General features: G+C 41.8%; 1 protein-coding gene across 20 annotated transcripts in view; it reads left to right on the top strand.

Moving 5' to 3' along the window:
• The window catches only part of LOC119481177 (adhesion G protein-coupled receptor L3-like), a 234,267-nt gene that overhangs the window by 182,715 nt on the left and 33,994 nt on the right, over positions 1–17,558 (top strand). For all 20 annotated transcript variants that reach the window (XM_037757857.1, XM_037757869.1, XM_037757866.1 and 17 more), the window contains 3 exons: positions 1,574–1,779; positions 4,733–4,909; positions 15,063–15,272. In XM_037757857.1, the coding sequence (XP_037613785.1) occupies positions 1,574–1,779; positions 4,733–4,909; positions 15,063–15,272 (593 nt within the window). The remainder of the gene's footprint in view (positions 1–1,573; positions 1,780–4,732; positions 4,910–15,062; positions 15,273–17,558) is intronic.

Here is a 17,558-nt window from a genome sequence, read left to right as displayed (position 1 = left end):
ACAGAAGTACTGTTGTACTACTTGAAAAACTTTCTGGCATACAAGATCCACTGTAATTAATCTTTTCTTTCATATCTGGATGTGACATTGTATGGGGCTGCAATGGTTTTGTAGGAATTTCATTACAGATGCATGTGAATAACTTTCAATTTGCCTCCCCGAATCCTTTCTTGTGCTGCATATAAAGCACAGGGATCGTTCTCCGACTTCAAACGGGACCCTGGCTGCGGAATTAGTTACATTCAAGCACTGCCTCTAAACTGTAAACGAGGCAGTTAGACACAATACATAGCTATTTTCAGGAGCAATACGGCCCCATTTTTAGACTTTATTATCAGCCCATGCAAATCAGAAACGACTCAAGCTGCGCCCGGGTGCCTCTCGGCTGGATAACCGAGCCCATGTCCAGCAGTGCCCAGGCGGATCATTATAGCAGGGTGGCGGATATTTCCCCGCCATCCAGCGCTATAGCACCCAAATTATTTTCTTTTCATCTGAGTGAGTGATCTCAGTCGCGGCGGGAGGGAACTTTCCCTCATATCAATGCTGAATAGCGAGGCAGCGGGAGGGGAGAGAGATGTGTGTGCGGGAGAAAGAGAGAAAGACATTATTAACAAGAAAAACGCTTGCCTTTGTCAATTGCCAATAGAAGAGTCGTAACCACATCTTTCGAAGGCTGAATTAAAATAACTGTTGTGTTGATGTAGGAAAGATTTCTCGTTTTTTTTTCCCCTTGTGGAAATGTTTTGTAGACCTTGACAATTTGATAGTTTTATTAGTTCCTTATTCTTGTGTTTACAATTATTCTATTGAGTGATTATTTCCAGTATTCATTTTTATTTCCAGTATTTCTCTAGTGTTGTTAAAGGTCAGTAGCATTTGATAGTATTCATAAGCCATATAGCTAGCACATTTTGTTCACATTGAAAGGGAATAGAACTTTTATTCCCACAGATAGTGAAGTATTGTGTACGTAGTGTGCTTTTAGCTTTGTGGCACCATAGAGGTTCTGTATTTTGAATGGACGGCGGCAGGGCGCTAATAGAGTGGTATCTAGGGCTGGGCAATATGACAATATATATCGTCAAAACGATATAAATTGTATATATTTTTCTGTATAGTTTCTATCGTGACATGGGCTAGGCCGATATTTCTTATTAACTTTTTTCTCTATATTTTCACTTAAAAACAGTTATGTTCATTTTGCAGTCAAGTTCTTAAAATAAGAAAATACTCACACAGGAGTATACAAAAATAGGTTTTACCATGTGTGTTAATTCATATAGACTATTTATTTATTAAATTACCAGAAAAAAACATGCTGTATGGTGATATATATTATTATCGAGATATGAAATTACCTATATCAGGATAGAAGATTTTGGTCATATTTCCCAGCCCTAGCTTATAATAGGCTAGAGAAAATGGTAAGCAACGTGAGTCAATTATTATAGCACATTTTTCTAACTAATAAACGCTGGGGTGTCAACATACGTTTGTCCAGTGAAGTGTATTCTTTGCTCAGGTATCACACATGGAAGACTGACCGCTCTCCCCAATCGTCCTCTTGCAGGTGAGATTCGGATAGCATTTGTCCTGTACAAACACATCGGGATCTACCTTTCAACGGAGAACGCCAGCATGAAGCTGGGCAGCGAAGCCATGGCGACCAATTACTCCGTCATCGTCAACTCGCCGGTGATTACGGCCGCCATCAACAAGGACTCTAACAAAGTCTACCTCTCTGACCCCGTCATTTTCACCATCAGACATCTACAGGTAATTTGCTGTCTCTGAGATGTGCTTTGGTTTTTTCCTTTGATGTGACTGCTTCTGCATTTAATGTGCTTTTTGTCTCTTTCTTGGTTATTTTCACACAAAAAACACACTTGCACATGCGCCTCCTTAATAGAACCCATTCATCACAATTTTCTCTATCCCCTTAAGGGCAACAAAAATGTACAAATCCCATATCAAACCAAGAAAATCAAGTCAATATGAAGTTTTAGTCACGGAAAGTGTGAAAAATTGCTCACAAGGTGATGCTGGGGATGCATGTTGTTGTTTATTAGTTTGAACAAATACCAGCTTGATCTCTTGAACAAATATCAGGCATATCGAGCCTCACTGGAGGCTGCTTAGTCATTGTGGGGAGTCGGGACTTCTCCCTCTCGACTCCATTATCTTCTCCACACTCTGCTACCCTCGAAATATCCCTGTTTTGTCTACGAACAGCGCCCTCGGCGATTATCAGGGATGTCGAACAACCATAAGAGAATTGCAGCGGGTCTCATGTGTAGGAGGGACCTGGAAGGAAGCAACAACGGCAGAAAAAAAGGCACAGCAGCGCAGAGGGGGATAGAGAGAGTAAAAAGGACGATAGCTTATGGCTGTCAGAATTAAATGGTGGGAAAATGTCAGGGGGCAATGTCAGCGCAGTTATTGCTGCGACTCACCTGCCTTAAGTGTAATTTGTAATTTGGAGCGTAGATTCAGTATTTTTACTGTTGGTCTAATGTTGGGGCGCTGGCGCTTTCATACCCTTTTCTTGCTCAGATCAAGTCGTTTCAATAAAATAGTGCCCTTTCGGGAAAAAAGTGTGTTTTCAGCACAGGAGCGCACCAAGAAGAGCTGCAGCACGAATTGTCATTCCCTCACGTTAAAGTGACATACAGACATTTACATATAGAGTGCATTTTGTGTACACCGAGGGCTGTACAATTAATCATATAATAATAATGATTGCGCAACTAATTAAACTTGATTGGATGCAATATTGACGTTTTTGCATACACAGCGTTCACTTTTGGTGCATGGAATGAAGAGCTCCCTTTTCTCTGGTAATCTGGTAAACCAGGCAGAGGTGTTGTTAAGAGAAACGCTCTGATTAACTGGTCGTTGCTGCAGGCTGTGGGGATAAATAATATAGTTTATTTGGTGTACACTGTGGTATTATTACTGTGTTTATCTCAGCTTCATTTATATATTTCTCTAAGAATCAAAGACAAATAAATAATTGTGATAATAGTATGTTTTAGCCTTAGGCAACCTGAATGCAGCCCCTGCATAGACAAAATTGTATGCATAAATTATTCTATATGTTATGCTTCCAGACATAATAAAAGGTATCAGTGTTCATCCTAGTCGAGTCGAATTCAACTTTGCCCTTGAAAATAAACCTTATTATCTAAACTCAGGGGTTCCAATTTTTTTTGGCTTCCCACACTTAAGCCCCCCTATCAACCGTGAGGTTTTGGATCACCGGTCTTCTGGGATGATGATGTGTCCTCTAGTTATTGTTTTGCTTCCTTGCCTCGCCACTTAATGGGACCAATTAAATCCATTAATGGGACAGAGGGTCATCCTATCTCCATGCTGTGGAATATTTTACACAGGGTTTGGATGTGTGAAGGGTAAACTCAGTCAGCGGGAAATTTACATTCACAGAGGATAAACCTTATTAGACTAATTACCCCTACAGCGAGTGTGAAACTATGAAAAACTACAGCTCCTCGCTGTGTTAATAGTAAGACAGCAGACGTGTTTAACCTTGGAAGCTGTGAGTCACAACGGAGAGGAGCACGAGTGAGCTCTCCTTTGTTTCTCGAGCTACAAAAGAAATTAGGCTCGAGAGAGGGAGAGAGGCGGTTGATGTATCTATTTATCAGCAGTTATGTTTTGTTGTGCTTGTGTTTTACCCAACCTCAGTGGTCGTGGGTGACTTTTATAAAATGGCAAGCGAGGTAGCAGGGAAGGCGTGCTCGTCGTTAGGGCCGTAGCCCGCCGCAGACAGCGGTGGTGCCCATTAAACAGTGGGGCAGTCCATTTTCACGCAGTGAAAGTTAAAGAGAAAGGTCAGAAAACACAATGAAAAACAGGCATGGGGCCGCTTGATGCTGTATGACAGTAAAACCACCTGCTATTCACTTTAGAGGGATACAGATTGCAGTGGGGAGAAATGAGCCTGTTTTTTGACAGCGTTTATTCTGCAAACAAAGGGAAGTAGAAATGGACAAGGGAGTTAATGTGTGATTAAAGAGGCTATATGTGAGAATCAGAAATGACTTGTTAACAGTGACAGCTGCTGTTAAGTCAACGACAGTCAGTGCCCTGTTGCTCGCACGAGCATCGGTTAAAACAGCGAGGCGAAACACTGAACGTGATTGACAGGCATCATGTTGATTAACGTTAGCAACACCACAATAACACTATTTATTTCACATGCTTGGCAGAAATGTTAGCTTACCTGTCCAATAGGAATTTTGCCAGCTGGGGTCTGTTTTAATACCCAAAACCAAACAAAGGTCCTTCCATGAATCAAAGTTTGTGTTGGAGTCTGTGTTGTGGTGGCGGCTGGTCGTTTGTTGGCGTTGGCGGACTCCATTTCTAACCGAACGTTAGCTATCGTTGCACACTCTCTGCACAGAAAGAGTAAAGGCACTTGTGAATGCGCATTACGTCACATCCGTTGGTTTTCCCCGCATTCTTCACATTAAGAGCAGTTTAAAGGCTGATAGAGGAAACCCAGAAAGTCGCGGAAGGTCTAATTTTTTTATGTTAGGTTACAACCTGTTCACATGTTGGCAATAAATAAACATTAAAAAACTTTTATATGTGTAAAAACGTACATACAGACCCCAAACTCCAGACACCTGTGTTTCACCTAGCGAGGGCACATTAATTCCACTGTGTCTGATTCTACTCTAATATTTATGTTTTTGCCCTCTAACAGCAATCTGAGGAGAACTTCAACCCCAACTGTTCATTCTGGAGTTACTCCAAGAGGACCATGACTGGTTTCTGGTCGACGCAGGACTGCCGCTTGCTTGGCACCAACAGGACACACACCACATGCTCCTGTACCCATCTAACCAACTTCGCTGTCCTCATGGCCCATGTGGATGTCAAGGTAGGCCAGCTCTTCTCCTTTTCTTGCTTATTCATCCTGAAAAATGTGCAATCTACCGAATGCATTTTAGAGAATTGAATGAACGCATTGATCCATCATGGTTTACCTAGCCAGTACATTCCAAGATGATTGGTTGACAAGAAAATTAGGATTCAGTCGGTGTAAAGCAGTAGCTGTTTGTCAATATACGTTTTATATCTCCCTTGCTTTTTTAGTTCAGAGGGTAAAATAGACTAAGTGTTTTCTGACCTTCACAGCACTTTGTAGACTAACATTTAAAGTGCCAATATACACACACACACCCTATTCATATAGTGTTAAACAGTGACCCTGTCAGTGTAAAGTGTGTATTGATTGCAACCATCTTAAAAACTCCAATGTGCGAAGCAGCCCAGATATATGAGAGTGTGCGGTGGGTGTTGTGCACACGGCTGTTTAAGAGCTGCAGCACACAATGAAACACATTTTACACATTTCTTTTTTATAAATAACGATTTGTTTTGGCCTTCAAAACTTTTTGCATGTCCATATATGACATCAGAAGACAAATATGTTGCTAGGTACTATAGTAATATTCCCACCAATCGGAAGGTCGACGGAAGAACCACATGTTGAAGTGTCCTTGGGCAAGATACTGAACTGCAAATTGCTCCCGAAGGCTGTGCCATCGGTGTGTGAATGAGCATTTAGATTAAATCCTGATGGGCAGGTTGGCTCCTTGCATGGCAACTTCTGCCATCAGTGTGTGAATGGATGAATGCTGACATGTAGTGTAAAGCGCTTTGAGTGGTGAAAAGACTAGAAAGGAGCTATATAAATGTAAGTCCATTTACCATTTACTTCTGCTACCTCTCTTTGTGGAAAGGATAGTTTTGGGGCATTCCATTTAGGATCTGATTCCAAGTTAGAGAAGTAACCAGATTTGTCCTAATCTAACACGTCTTATTGATATCTTACCTCGTCTCGCTTTATGCTTTGCAATGTACACAGCATATACTGTAGCAGCCATTTAGCTAAGTAGTAAATATCTAATCCCTGACAATTTACTTTGAGTTCCATGAATGTAAATCTTGAAGGAATAGTTTGGCAATTTGGGAAATTGACTTAATCTCTTTCCCGCCAGAGTTACTGTAGTTGAGAAGATTGAGTGGTACAGTATCTATCTTTTCCATAAATTATCAGCAATAAAGTGAATTAGCTTTCCTTTAAATAATATTAAATAATATTTAAATATTTTTTTTACGTATATTAGGGGTGGGAATCACCAGAGGCCCCACGATATGATATTATCACGATACTTAAGTCACGATACGATGTTATTGCGATTTTAAACGATATGCTGAGTATTGCAATAAGATATATTGCGATATATTGTGATTTATTACCTTTTGTCAACTGCAAATTAAAAGTTTATCAACATCTGTTTTATCTAATAAGATACAGTTTTAGCTCTGTTCATCTCAGAGTTTTCGTTCACATATCTTGAGGTCAGCAGTAAAGGGACTCCTTTGAAAATAGCCATGCCAGTTTTTCCTCGCCAAAATTTAGCACAACTTTGGAGCGTTATTTAGCATTCTTCCCGACAAGCTAACATGATACGGTTGGTACCAATTGATCCCTTAGGTTTTTCTAGTTTCATATGATACCAGTATCTTCACTCTAGCTTTTAGACTGAGCCCGCTACAACCTCTGAAAGACAGAATAGCAGCCGGTGGGCCGGCAGACTGTTAAAATGAAAGATTGATACTAGACGTCCTTGTATATCAATACTATATTGCCACAGAAAATATTGTGATACTATGTCGTATTGATTTTTTCTCCCACCTTTAATATATATGTACTTTTCAATCTCCGTTCGAAAGACTTTTTGCCTTTTTGTTGTTCCCAAAGTCAGAACTGAATTGTGAAAGAAAGCTTTTAGATATTCTGTACCTGCTACGTTGAACAATCTACAGACTGATCTTAAGCTTCAAAACATAGTAACCCTGAATGAGTTTAAAACTATGGGGAAATCTATTGAATCCAGGCTGTCTGTGTGCAAATGTTTTATCTGATCATTTTATTGTTGCTCAATTCTACGTGCTTTTATGTTAATTCTGTGTTGCTGCTATTCTTGTTCAGGCCGGCCTTGGAATCTTTGATCTCAATGGGACAAACCTGGTTAAATAAAAAGCTAAATAATAAAACAAAATAAAAGCTTATCTTACATAAAATAGTTTAGAGCTAAACCTAACTATGTTTATTAAGGGATTGAAACCTAACATCAAGATTTATTTTGAGTCTGAGCCATTTCTATCTGCTTCTTTTATTTATGCATGAATGTGTTTATTTATTTATTTATTTATTAATGTAAAGACAGAAAAGAGGGAAAAAAAAGAAAACAATTACATTGCATCCCCATATTGCAGGATTCTCTCAGTGCACCATTTGTTTTTTTGCCTTCAGGGTATCTGCAGAAACAAAGTGAAACGAGTACAGTAAGTGTGATGTGGAGTGCTTGAGAGCAATTCATTGGGAGGTGCTAATGGAAGTAAAAAAAAAAAAGTAAAGAAATTGTAATTGGCTGTGAGATTTGTGTGGAGCGATTATTGTGGGCAGCACTTATGAGGAAGAAAAAAAAAATACAAAGGGAGAGGAGATGGGCAAAGAGGATTGTTGGAAGTGGAAAAAAAATGGAGCGAGTTGTAGAAGGAGAATTGCCGGTCAGGGAAGAAGTTGTGCCGTAGTTCTGATGCTGACAGACGGCTTAATTATTTCTGTCACAGCAAAGTCTGAGGAGCTCGCTGCTGACAGAGCAGAGTAGTTCTTGGTATCTGGTATGGCATCTGCCTCTCCAGAGCCTCTCTTCTGAATCAGTGGGGGAAAAACACTCTGATGGCCGTCCCAGTTGGCCTTTGTCCATGAAACCACTAGACATTCCTCTATTCCCCAGTCCGACTCCATCCAAGTCACAATCTCCAAACCCAATTGCAAATCATACACACAGTCTAAAATTCAGTGTGTGTTTTTTGTCCTACACACATGATTCAGGGAGGTCTGGGGATGGTGGATGGTGTGCTTTACCTCCAGCTAGAGAGAGAGAGAGAGCCACTGTTTGTCACTCAGCAGCGTGACTTTTGGTCCCACTAAGCTCTCTGCAGGGCTGAAGCCGAGTCTGGAATAGAGAGGGAGCCGCGAAGAATGGGATCCTTCACGCGGTGAAAGCAAAGCAGCAAGAGAAGAGGAAAAAAAAGGAAGCGGTAAAAGGAGCGCTTTCAGTCAAGCCAATCCCTGACATTTTGGAAAGCCTGGCTTGCTCGTGGCAACTGCATTCACCGGAGGAAAGTGGACAGTAGTTACACCCCGGTTTCTGAGTGACAGCGGTTTCCCTCCCCCCTCCTTTATTCTTTATCTTTTCCACTTGGATGTTATAAAAGGTTGCTTGTTGGAAGAAGGTGCCACTGAATGGGAGATACGGAGGCTTTTTATTTGCCAAACTGTCACAGTGTTGTATCTGAGAACACAGTGAATGGAGGCAAAAGGGGGGAGTGTGTGTGTGTGTGCGAGAGAGAGAGGCAGAGAAAGAAATTTCATAAATTGAAGATCTGTTTTTGTATCCATGGCAACAGAACATACCACTGCTGATCTCTGCATTGTTATTACTCATTACCCTCAGAGCAACAGATTATATTCTAACCTTGTTTATTTCTCAGTGGCATCTCGGAAAGAAAAAAAAAAAAAGATAGGCAAGCTGTAATTACAATTTTCCTTTGGAGGACAGATGCTCACTACAGTATCACCATCATCTTTCATCTTGTTGTTTTGGCCGACGGATTCGCGCGCGCTCGCTAGTTGGGAATAATGATAGTGTTATATCCAGGGATCTTTATGTTCGGCTTAATAAGCTGTCGCCTGCATCACGCTCGTGGTGGTACATTTTTAGCACCAAGTTATGATTGCAATTCAAAGTGCCACATACTTCTCGCAAATTAGAAGTGGCAAAAATGTCCCTGCTTGTGCCATGTGACATTATGACCGCTGTCATTTTGTCCTTGACGCTTGACTTTTAACATTTTTGACGAGCAGAACTTGTTTTTTCATATTCCGGCTCACCTCCAGTAGAAAAAAAAAAACAATCCTGTTTGATAAAATGATTTGTAGAAGTTGATTTCCTCCAGGTGAGATGTGATTGTCTGAAAATAACAATCATTATACGTCCACTATATATAACCTTACATGACATGTTCTGTAGCTCAGTTACCTAACGTAAACTTTGAGATTTACAAGGTTTTACTGACTCATTTTTCATTCCTTTGAGACCAAACACTTGTTATAAAACTAATATGTGCACAAATACATTTTAACAGTAATTGCCTTGTAATCATGCTCAACCCGACATTGATTGTGAGAGTGGGCAAGGTGAAAATATTGCCCACACTTTCATATTCATAAGAAACCCTTGAACTAGAATGCACTGTGTATGAGATTATTAGACACACTCAGGAGTGGAGGAACTCCAGACTGGGTCTCATCGGGATTAATTATGTTTGAAGTCAATTAGTTCCTCAGAATAATTTCTAATTCATATATTGTAGACGTTTGAAAAGTTGCGTAGCCAAAGATGTTTTTAGCCTCTGTGGTTTCTAATGCAATGTCCTTAATCAAATTACCAAAATGTGAGATCTTTTTCAAGTCGCAGGCTCACAAGAACTCATTAAAGTCAAATATCTAAAACTGAGCCTGCTACTTTTCAGAAGTACACCCACTCAAACGATATCTGTCGGATACGGGCGGGGGATCAGGTAAGCTCCACTTAGGCGATCGTGAGGGCATCGAGTGCCGCCACTGCTGCCTGTGTCGCCACTCGAGACCCCTTTTGTTTGCTAATTTTGAGCTATCTAGCTGGAGAGCTGATGCCTTTGACTGATGCTGAAACCCGAGCCGAGCAGCGCCGTTGGCCGCATAAACAAATTAAAGCTGTACTCGCAGACGGCAGCTGCGTGTGAGAGATTATATGTCTCTTTTGTATCTTTACAGAACGATTGCAAAACAGGGTGTTTTTGGAGCGAGCGACGCGAGAGTGGGTGTACTTGAATGTGACTTTGCTAAGAACGCTGATGACTCTAACATCGAGATTCAGAGCCGTGACGCATTTATACCGCGATTAAAGATGCTTAAAACGTTTTCGTTTTTTTTAATTAATTCAATCCACTTGACTGAATATCGAAAGGCAGGATTCGACGGTGACGTTGAACTCGGACTACACGTGAGCGTTTCAAATTAAATCATTTGACTTCTCGTGTAGAAGTGGCGATGTCTGCTTGGTTTGCTGGATTAGCCTCTGCTATGTTGCATAAACCTTTCTGGGTCACTTGGTCTTGCTCCAGCAGATGCGGGAGCTCAATGAATGTCACACCACGGATGAGCCACCATTTCATCAGGGTCTGCTTCAAACATAATATTTCCCAAGATTCCCTAATGGTTCATGCCCATTCAAGCTCCTGAGGCTCTTTATTGAACCCCTTCTTTTGGATTTAACTCCGCCATTTGGGAAGACAGCTAGTGGGCATTGAGATTAAAACAAATGTTTTAAATATGGGCTAAAAGCACACGCCCCAGCTCAAGAAATATAGACCTGCTGTGTTCCACCTACAGGCCATTTTTTACGTAGTAGATGTGTGTGCTAAGATAAGCCCCAGGGAGGCATTGAGATACTGGTAAGTGGCACTATTCCCGACAGACCAGTGAGTATTAAATCAATGGCACATCCCACTGGATGATGGAGAGGGTGATATTTGGGTAACATTCATCACTGTCTTTATGGAACGTCTCCACCCTGGCACCATCAGACAGTAACTATGATGAGAAAGGACAGTCAAGGTTACTTGTATATCTCATGATGTAATATAACCACGGCACTGTACACACAGCTAGAGACATGGTTCAAATAGAAATCTGTTCATATGTTTTAGGCACAGACGGAGGAGATGGAGACCGCGCTAACTGCCATAGCAACCGGAAGCCGTGCCCGGGCGCTATATCATAGTTATTGTAGCTTAGAACACAGTGTGACATTAGCTCCATGTGCTGAATGTCAGCTCCCGCCACGCAAGCTGGAATCTCTCCCCCAGCCCTTTTAAACGTGACGAATTTGCCAGGACCCCTGATTCATACTCCCTCCCTGCAACTGTTCCTCATCCCGGTGCAGATCATAAATCCTCGGTCATACCGTAGGTGAACTTGTCACATGACTCCCTGCAGTGGGCCACTACCCCTTAGCGCGACTGTCTGCCCCGCCTGACCGTATTTCATGAGTCAAAGCCCGGCTCTGGAGGCACATAGCGAGATTTATGCATTTTAATTGGATTGGCTTCATGGCCCCACGCTGCGAGCGGTTCTTTGGGGTATAAAGGATTGATGCTATGTTCTCTTCACCACTTCACCCTCTCACGCATTTTCAGAGAGCCGGTTCAGGAGATTCTGGCTTTTCGACACAGACTGTTATGGTAATTAGGTGCATATGATGTGATGTGAGGTTCAAGATGGCTTGGCCGGATCGACCGGCGCGCGATGCAAAAAGGCTCCTTGCCACGTCTGCTCCTCCTCCTTGTCAAACTGCTCGAGTGCCCAGGAAACCTTATTTCGTGCTACGTGCGAGCAGATCAGGGGCAAAGCCAATCTCCTCAGGCGTCCGTCTGGAATGAAAAATATGTGTGTTTAAGAAATAAGAGAAAAAATGTAGGAGGGGAAAGATTGGAAGACAAATCGAATGTGCACAAATGTGCCTCGCCGCCGCTAAGTAACATGGATGCCGTACGGCTCGACCGCCCTCGCGACACAGCGAGTGCATTTCAGAGCAAATTACGTCTGCCCACTTTAGAGACCCCTGGACTGATTCCCATCATTGAGGCTTGTCGGTGTGAGGTTAGGTGCACAGGCTCTGCAGAACACATCATTTGCCATCCTGCCTGGACAGAGCCGCCAGTAAAAAGGGAAACTTTTCAGCAGAGACATTGTGGCCGGCGACGTCTCGGCCATCATCCACCTCCCCAGAACAAAGAAATCATTCCTCAGTAAATCCATCACCCAGGTGTACATACGCTCCGCGCCCCTCTCTCTCTATCTGTTTCTATAGCTTTGTCTCTTTTTCTTTCCCTTGCTCGGTTGCCTTCTCTTCCTCTCTGACCTGGCCCCTCTCCAATTGAAGGTGAGATTGTGATGGATAGAGCCTGCAGCAACTGCACAGCTCGCTAGCCCGGTGAGACCTTAGGGTCCCTTCACAATGCGCCGCAGCCAAGTACCACCCACCGCATCAATACCTTTGCAATGCAGCGGACCCTTGGAAAACAGACTTCGATGTCACATGTACCACACACCTACAGAGCATGCAAGCACAAACATCGACATCTGTTGCCACCCACTGCGTATGCACCCCTCTTTAAGCAAGGGGGATGAAATCAGCCTTACTTTCATACAAGCTGACACACACGCACACACACACACACACACACACACGCGGTCTGCTCCATATAACATCTTGGCAGCCCCCCCACCCCTCCAACGTATACACAACGGCTCATCAGGCAGGAAAATCAAAAGAGCGCTCTCCCCAGACTCAAGGAGCACTGCGGCTGTTATTGTACCAGAGCCCCTTAATGATCAGCATCTGTTCCCCTCTCTGCTAGCGTTAGCTGAGCTGCCACTAAACAAGGCTTTTGTGCGATACTTCATCCACCCAAGTTTCCTCACTCTTAACTTGACTGGGAGGAGGAAGAAAAAAAAAATGAAGAAAGAAAAAACCACCCCTGGATGTTGATCGTCTCTCTCTCTCTCTCACTGCCCCCGTGGAAAATACTGCTGACTCTGGTCGAAATATGATTTAAAGAGGTGCTTGTTTGAGAGACATATTAGACATATAGTATGCTTTTGCGGCCGCTATTTCTCAACGTAAGCAAATATTTTCTCGGGATCGTCCTACGCTTTTTTGCTCCGAGTCATACATTATTTGTTGGAGGCCAAGACTGCGTACACAACACCTTTGATATCAAACAGCCAAACTGTGCTCTTAAGTCTGGTGGTTAATATACAGTGTCAGTCCTTGATGTATACACAGTTAAAAATGAGTTTGCTTTCACCTGTGCTGTTTTTTTTTTTTTAACTGCCTGTCAATGCGAATCAACCGTCTGCCTTTAAGTATATGTAACGTTCTTCCGTGTTAAAATAATGGCTGTTTGATCTTCATTAGCATTCACACATAGTCGTCATGTCCACCCAGATAGTACTCGAGTCCCAGCAGGGATGACAGTCAGTTGTGCGGAGGTTGGCAGATTTCTTTAAAATTATCCCCCACCTCCTCCTGCGCCCACTTTCATTTTTTTTCCTCCCTTTTTTTAAAACAATGCCCAGCAGGCTGAAAAAGAGGAACAATCCCTTTGGGAAATTAGGAAGACTTAAAAGCTGACCAAAGTTCTTGCGTGCAGTAATTATCTCTCTGATGCCTCTCCCCACGTTTACATAGAAGACACTTATTTAATGTCATGTTTTGGCACCTGTCTTGGCACGTCGTTTCTTACCTACTGGTAGCATGATACAAAATTGTCAGATGACAGTGTTGTACGGGGAATCTGCACATCTGCTTGTGCCATGTTAAACCCCCCCTCCCAGCCATGTCGTGATGAATCCAGTATTCATCCACACCACCTGCCATGTTCCAAATGTGTTCTTTTCAATTGATTTTAAACTGGAAATTATTGAACTATTAACGATTTAAAGTGGATATTGCAATATTTTTTATACAATTGAACTGTCAATGTTTGTATTTATACTACTACCACTTGGAACAGCAGTACCTGGCCATTTCAACCATTTACCAATGACTCTTGTATTTCAACCATTTCATCTTTTTTTCTTTTAGCTAACTATTTCAACCATTTATCCATTTCTTTTAGCTATCTGTTTTAGATTTTTACCCATTCATTTTAGCTAATTATTTCAAACATGTATCCTTTACATTTTTCAACTGTTTATCTATTACTTTTAGCCACTATTTTTAACGTCTTACCCACTACTGTTAGCTATTTCAACCATTTATTCATTACTTTTAGCTTCTCTGCTCACAAGTGTTAGAGCTGACTTAATATGTGGATTCAAATGTTTCATCACCTTAGTTGCACTACTCAATTCTTCCCTGTACCCCGTGGGGTACAACAACCCTTGTTTGGGAGCCACTGTTTTGGGAGATTTCTGTGAAGTTTGCTGATCAAGCAAGAAAGGCACAGGGCCTGTAATAGGTGACAAGATGCCACCTATTACGCATTCCTAATTAAGCTCCAATTCTAACAGGCCTTAATTCCTACCCTTGTCAGGTTCTTGGCAGAATGTTGCTTCTAATGTCTTTGTTTTTGTGTGTTTAAGGCCACAGAAGTCGAGCTTTCTGCAGATTCTGCTGTTTTAGGGTGTATTGCCTTTTCCCCACTTCTGTCCAAGTATCCCTATGTGCACTTGGCTTTTATGGACTGATGTAAATTCTCTTTCATGGCTGCTGTGGAATCACTGTTGATCCTTATCTCTCCCGTAAAGCCACTGATTTATTGTCAGCAAAAGGCTTTTTAGTGCCCAAAACTGGCTGTGGTGGCAAATCACAATTTCGGAAAGAGGAAATTATCTAAAAGCAACAGTGAAAATTATTGACTATGTTGAGGTTTGATTGTTTTCCTGTTGTGTTGGTCTAAGACACCTGCCGCCCTTTGGACCGCTCACTTTGTTCCACATTGTTGCCTGACCAAAATGAAACACTAGGGGGGCATTTTAGATTGATTCATGTTGACTAATTCATGATTCATATCTGCCACCTGTGGCTCGCTCTGTAGTGGGTTTTATTGGACGGTTGAATGAATGCACTTTATACCCATAAAAAAAAAAAACAGAATAATGAAAATAAAAGCTGTCGGGTTGTTGCTGGGACAGAATGGTGATTTAATTGTACGGTTATGTTTTAATTTGTTTTTGCTTTACAAATGAATCCCTGTACATGACACACAGTCTTGTCAAATACCAAAATGTGGTTCTGGGTACAATAATCAGAGGAATATTTTCAAAGACTTGTTTTCTCTGACGATGATGTCAACCAAAAATGGACGTTGTTGACCCCTTTATCTCATCAACTCTCTTACAGAACACAGACCCAGTTCATGACATGCTCCTCGATGTCATTACTTGGGTTGGCATCCTCCTGTCGCTGGTCTGCCTGCTCATCAGCCTCTTCACCTTCTGCTTCTTCCGCGGCCTCCAGAGTGATCGTAACACCATCCATAAGAACCTCTGCATCAGCCTGTTCATCGCCGAGTCCCTATTCCTTGTGGGGATCAATCGGGGTGACCAGCCGGTAAGACTGCCGCTGATGGATACTTGCTTAAGTATCGATTTATTCAGTACCGTTCATTTAGCATGCTGCACTAAGTACTGCGAAAAACAGTGAAAATCATTTAAAGAGATACTAATAAAATAAACTAATAGAATCACCAATTGACAATGCATATGCTGGAATAGAAGTAAAAGAGAAAAAAAGTTGTACGATGTGTACTGTGTGTGCTAGCTCCAGCTACACACAGTATTTACTACGGGTGGGAATCACCAGAGGCTACACAATGCAATATTATCACGATACTTACAGTAAATCACAATACAATCTTATTGCGATTTTAATAATTTTGTGATATGCTGAGTATTGTGATAAGATATAGTACGATATATTGTGATTTATTACCTTTTTTTCAAGTTTGTCAACATCTGTTTTATCTAAGATACAGTTTTCACTCTGTCCATCTCAGAGTTTTCATTCACATATCTTGAGGTCAGAGGTCAAGGGATCCCTTTGAAAATGGCCGTGCCAGTTTTTCCGCCGGCGGGCAGTCGGATTGTTAAGAGGTTAATAGTTTATATGATAAAAGATCGATACTTGACGTCTGTGTCTCGATACGATATTGCCATGCAAAATATTGCGATACTATACTGTATCGATTTTTTTCCCCCCACCCCTAGTATTTACTGTTCAAATGTGAGAGTGCTATCAAGCTTCTCATCTAACTCTTGCCAAGAAAATGAATACAAATTCCCCCCAAAGTTTGAAGGTGCTAACAATGTAGTGACATTAAAAATACTAAACAAATTGAACCATTTGGCTCAATATGGATATGATATCTTTATTTCTTTTAGTCCATGCAGACACTCAGGTAACAGTACTTGAACAATCTGTAAGGGGGTCTATTAATAGTGTCTGGATAAATAAATAAATACATGCCCCTCTCTTTGCACCTTTGCACAGAAATAGTCTTGAATCACAAAATTTGTTGAATTTTTTTTTTTTTTTTAAATACATAGTCCCTAGGGGCTGCTAGAAGGGCTCCCGGAAAGATTTGTATTAACCTTCACTGTGAGGAGTGTTCGCCATCTTCTCTTCTCTAGATTTAAGAGCCAAGAATTTTTTTGAGAAAACGTAACCTTTGGTGTCCCGCTGTGCTGTGAGTGGTACTTCCCAGAGAGTGCCAGTGGCCCTGAACTCTTTTGATTCTGCCTGGCTCACTGAGACGAAATACTGAAAGGGAAAGAATTGGATGCTCTTTATTCAACAAACACTCCCTCATGGTCCCCTGGTTGCACAGACGCAAACACACACTTGAAATTACTCTCACATACTCAGCCACAACACACACCTGCCAACTCACTGTCACATCTTCATATCTAGATCACTCTTACTGCCACGGATTCATCCGTTCACTCCCCAACCTCCTCCTGGTGCAGTTTTCCAATTTGTAAACACTTCAGATTAATCTGGATTAAGCTGTTCAATGCACTAAACTGTCTTCTAGTATAATAACTGTAGTTTGGATGGCATTACTTTCCTGTAAGAGCTCAGCTGTGGTAGCAGGTGGAGGCATGCTGTCGCTGCACAGTCATCTTCAAGTGTGTGTGCTCAGCGCTCACACTGTAGACAAATGTGGAGTCGTTACATGTATACAGGACGGCGGAGGGCTTTATTCCACCTACAGCTTCTCGCAATCATGCCATTTTTGCTTGCTAATGAGGCAGAGTTAGCTTTGCTGGAGTGATCGTCTGAGCACGGTATGAAATGATCTCTGTGGCTGTGAATTTATAATGGGGTCAGACACTGGAATATATCTTATTGCTAGTAGTCTTTTTAATAATTCCCTGACTTTTTCAGCCTCATGCTATCAAAACACATCTATATTTTGCTCTTCAAATATCACTGTGGCTATCAGAACCAAAACTCACAGGTCACAGTTTAGCAGCGAAGCTATTTCACTGTGAAGTTAAAGATAATGCTCGGGCCCCTACACTTTTTCCCTTCCATAACATTTTATGGGTGTGATTCACAGCCCGGCTCTAAGATCACTCTCCTGGACTGCAATTAATGTCCACTCAACCTTTTAGTTATTTAATTGAATCCATTTCAGTGACAAAATACGCTAGTTATGTTCAACTGTGCCAATAATTAGATCAATCCATGTAAGTACTGCATCTTATTATTGTAAGAAAGTGTGTGGGCACGTGCATACATGCGATTGACAGTCTGCCGTATTCCAGTCTTTGCCTATGCGTGTCTCTATCAGCTCAGGGAGTGTGTAACTACGTCATGTGCTCGCACCTGGCC

The sequence above is a fragment of the Sebastes umbrosus genome, chromosome 22 (assembly GCF_015220745.1).
Source record: "Sebastes umbrosus isolate fSebUmb1 chromosome 22, fSebUmb1.pri, whole genome shotgun sequence".
Taxonomy (NCBI): Eukaryota; Metazoa; Chordata; class Actinopteri; order Perciformes; family Sebastidae; genus Sebastes; species Sebastes umbrosus.
Note: the sequence above shows the minus strand (reverse complement) of the source record. Positions and strands in the feature narration are given on the sequence as shown.